This window comes from Pinus tabuliformis, chromosome 5_2, assembly GCF_031772625.1.
Source record: "Pinus tabuliformis cultivar Carrire ecotype Pingquan chromosome 5_2, CPIR1, whole genome shotgun sequence".
In the NCBI taxonomy this organism is placed as follows: Eukaryota; Viridiplantae; Streptophyta; class Pinopsida; order Pinales; family Pinaceae; genus Pinus; species Pinus tabuliformis.
The window spans coordinates 141,939,931-141,942,131 of NC_142306.1; the positions used below are offsets into that span (position 1 = coordinate 141,939,931).

Consider the following 2,201-nt stretch of genomic DNA (forward strand, 5'->3'; position numbering starts at 1 on the left):
CTAAATTTTAAAACTCAGGATTTTTCTCAATCCAGCAACTTTTCCATTTCTTACCTGCTATTCAGCAACTATCTATTTTGTACTCAGGGATCATTGCACTTACTATTCTCAAACATAAATTAATAAATACGTGCAATAAACTACATGAACCAAATATAAGCGAAACTACATGAACCGAATCGAATTTTGACGTACTAATCGAATTCCCAAATTTCCATATTTTTTCCTCTGATACGGACGAATTTGGTAGCTATGCTATAAACTCAAAATAATGGTATTTTGTCACCGTGATTATCCAAACAAACCAAACTTCAGATGCAGTAAAAGAAATCAACCATATACAATAATAGAATTACTCTATATAGAATAATACTGCTTATTTGGAGATGGAGAGGTCATGATCAATTCCAGCGTAAAAGGGGCAACCTTCTGTTCCTTTCTTATTATCCCCATAACTCTCCTCCACTGGTCCCTTCAAAAGTCCCCCACAAAGCTCTGCAGGGTCGTAGTACACTTCCACCTCCACAATCCTCATTCCCTCGTCCACCTGCACAACATCAACAACCCACCCTTCAGTTATTAAATGCTCTTCACTAACCATAATAAACCTCCAATATCATAACCAAAATGACTGCAAACCCTTATGTCAGTCCATGGACTGCAGGCTGCAAGTAATCTCTCAAAATATCACAGAAACATTAAAATGGGTATTAATACTAAAGAGCTCTTTGAATTTCAGGATTGTGTGATCCTTTCTAAGAATTGATTAGACATTTAAGGTTGAAGATCAGGTACAGTGCAGTGTGCTGACCTTTGCAATAGCAATTCCAATGAACTGCACGGTTTCTCCCGTTGGTTTATGGCCTTTGAAAGGCCCATCCATGATGCCCCAGTGCCTGAACTTGAACGTTACAAGTGGGGGGCCTGTATAGACTTGAATCACTTCCCAAGCAAAACCTGTGGGAAACGAAGTTCGAAATATGTCATGAGAGGACTCAAATGTTTCCATGGACGTCTTGTAGTATTGAAGTTCCTCCGGCAAAGATGTCTGAAGGAGTGCATTGTAGCTTCCCATATCGAGGGTCTCTTTTCCTGATAACGCAGGCCTTCCTGCATGAATTTCACAATTCACAGGGAAAGGCACACTCAGACAAGTGAGGTCTATAGGTTAATTACTGGACTAGATATATATTTATCTGAAATATTACCGTTAACACTCATAGAAAAGCTGGAAGTGTCAATTGATTTGAAATCTTGTATGTTTGTCTTATGAGACAGCTCCATCTCCCATGTTTTCACCAACTTCTCCACAGTTTCTTCCAAGGAACCTTTTGGCCATCCCTGCACATATGGATTTAAATAATTACTGCATCTGTAAAGTCATATGAAACTCCGGAATTAAATGGTAGAAGACAAAAGTACAAATACAAAAGCGAACCTGAGTTCGGCCTTCTTCAAACAACTTGTTGACGAGATGGTAAGAGGGTGGAGCTCCATGCCTCCATGCTGTATGCTTCTCAGCCTCCCCATACATATGAAGACGATAAGGATCCAATTCAACTTGTGCCGCTGTTGCTGCGGCGGATTCGTCATGAGATGCTGCAGACATCCTGATTCGTCGGTTGGTCAAATAAGGGAAGATGAGATGGGGATGTTGGAGCTCCCATTATCGACACTGCGCAAGATTTATAAGCCGAGCACACAGAAATAGGGTTGGTTTGTCGGCCGGTCCTCGCACGGTTTAGAGCCCAATACCTTTCTAAATTCCTTTTTCCTTTACGATGCTGAATGACGGTGAAGTCATCAAAATTACCTTTACCATGCTGAATCACGCTGAAGTCATCAAAATCATCATTCATTAGATCAGCGTTGGACTATTTATTGGAATTCTCGGCTTGAATCGAATTGTTATAAAATTGTTTTTCTTTTGTTAAGAGTATGTATTTTTCTGATGTAAGGAAATAGGTTAATATCTTAAGATTTAGAAGTATATGGTAAGTGTGAAATTCTGTTCCATTACGGACTAAAGTGGGTTGTTCTAGGTGGCTTGGTTTTCCTTGAATAAAAATGATGAGCTATTCTGCATTTTAGGATAACCACCAAAGATGGTTGTCTTCACTGCTAGTTTGACAACTAAGTTATGATAAGTTTTCCTACTAGTAGAAAAAAAATAGAGAGAGAGAACAATTACACACAACACA

The 2,201-nt window shown here is 39.3% G+C and overlaps 1 protein-coding gene across 1 annotated transcript; it reads right to left on the reverse strand.

The window, feature by feature from the left end:
* Positions 1-294: 294 nt before the first annotated feature.
* Positions 295-1,644, reverse strand: LOC149157912 (pathogen-related protein-like). Its single transcript, XM_089437681.1, has 4 exons — positions 1,439-1,644; positions 1,209-1,341; positions 812-1,110; positions 295-547 (listed from the first exon to the last, which is right to left on the reverse strand). Exons 1-4 carry the CDS (start codon positions 1,607-1,609, stop codon positions 377-379), a joined length of 774 nt encoding a protein of 257 aa, XP_089293807.1. The 5' UTR covers positions 1,610-1,644; the 3' UTR covers positions 295-376.
* Positions 1,645-2,201: the final 557 nt, after the last annotated feature.

Bases quoted from the DNA above. Each gene is read 5' to 3' on its own strand.
- LOC149157912 (XM_089437681.1), bottom strand. From the start codon at position 1,609: ATGTCTGCAGCATCTCATGACGAATCCGCCGCAGCAACAGCGGCACAA. The intron at 1,342-1,438 runs GTTCGCTTTTGT...CCATATGTGCAG, and splicing joins TTGAAGAAGGCCGAACTCAG to GGATGGCCAAAAGGTTCCTT. The intron at 1,111-1,208 runs GTAATATTTCAG...AAATTCATGCAG, and splicing joins CTTTTCTATGAGTGTTAACG to GAAGGCCTGCGTTATCAGGA.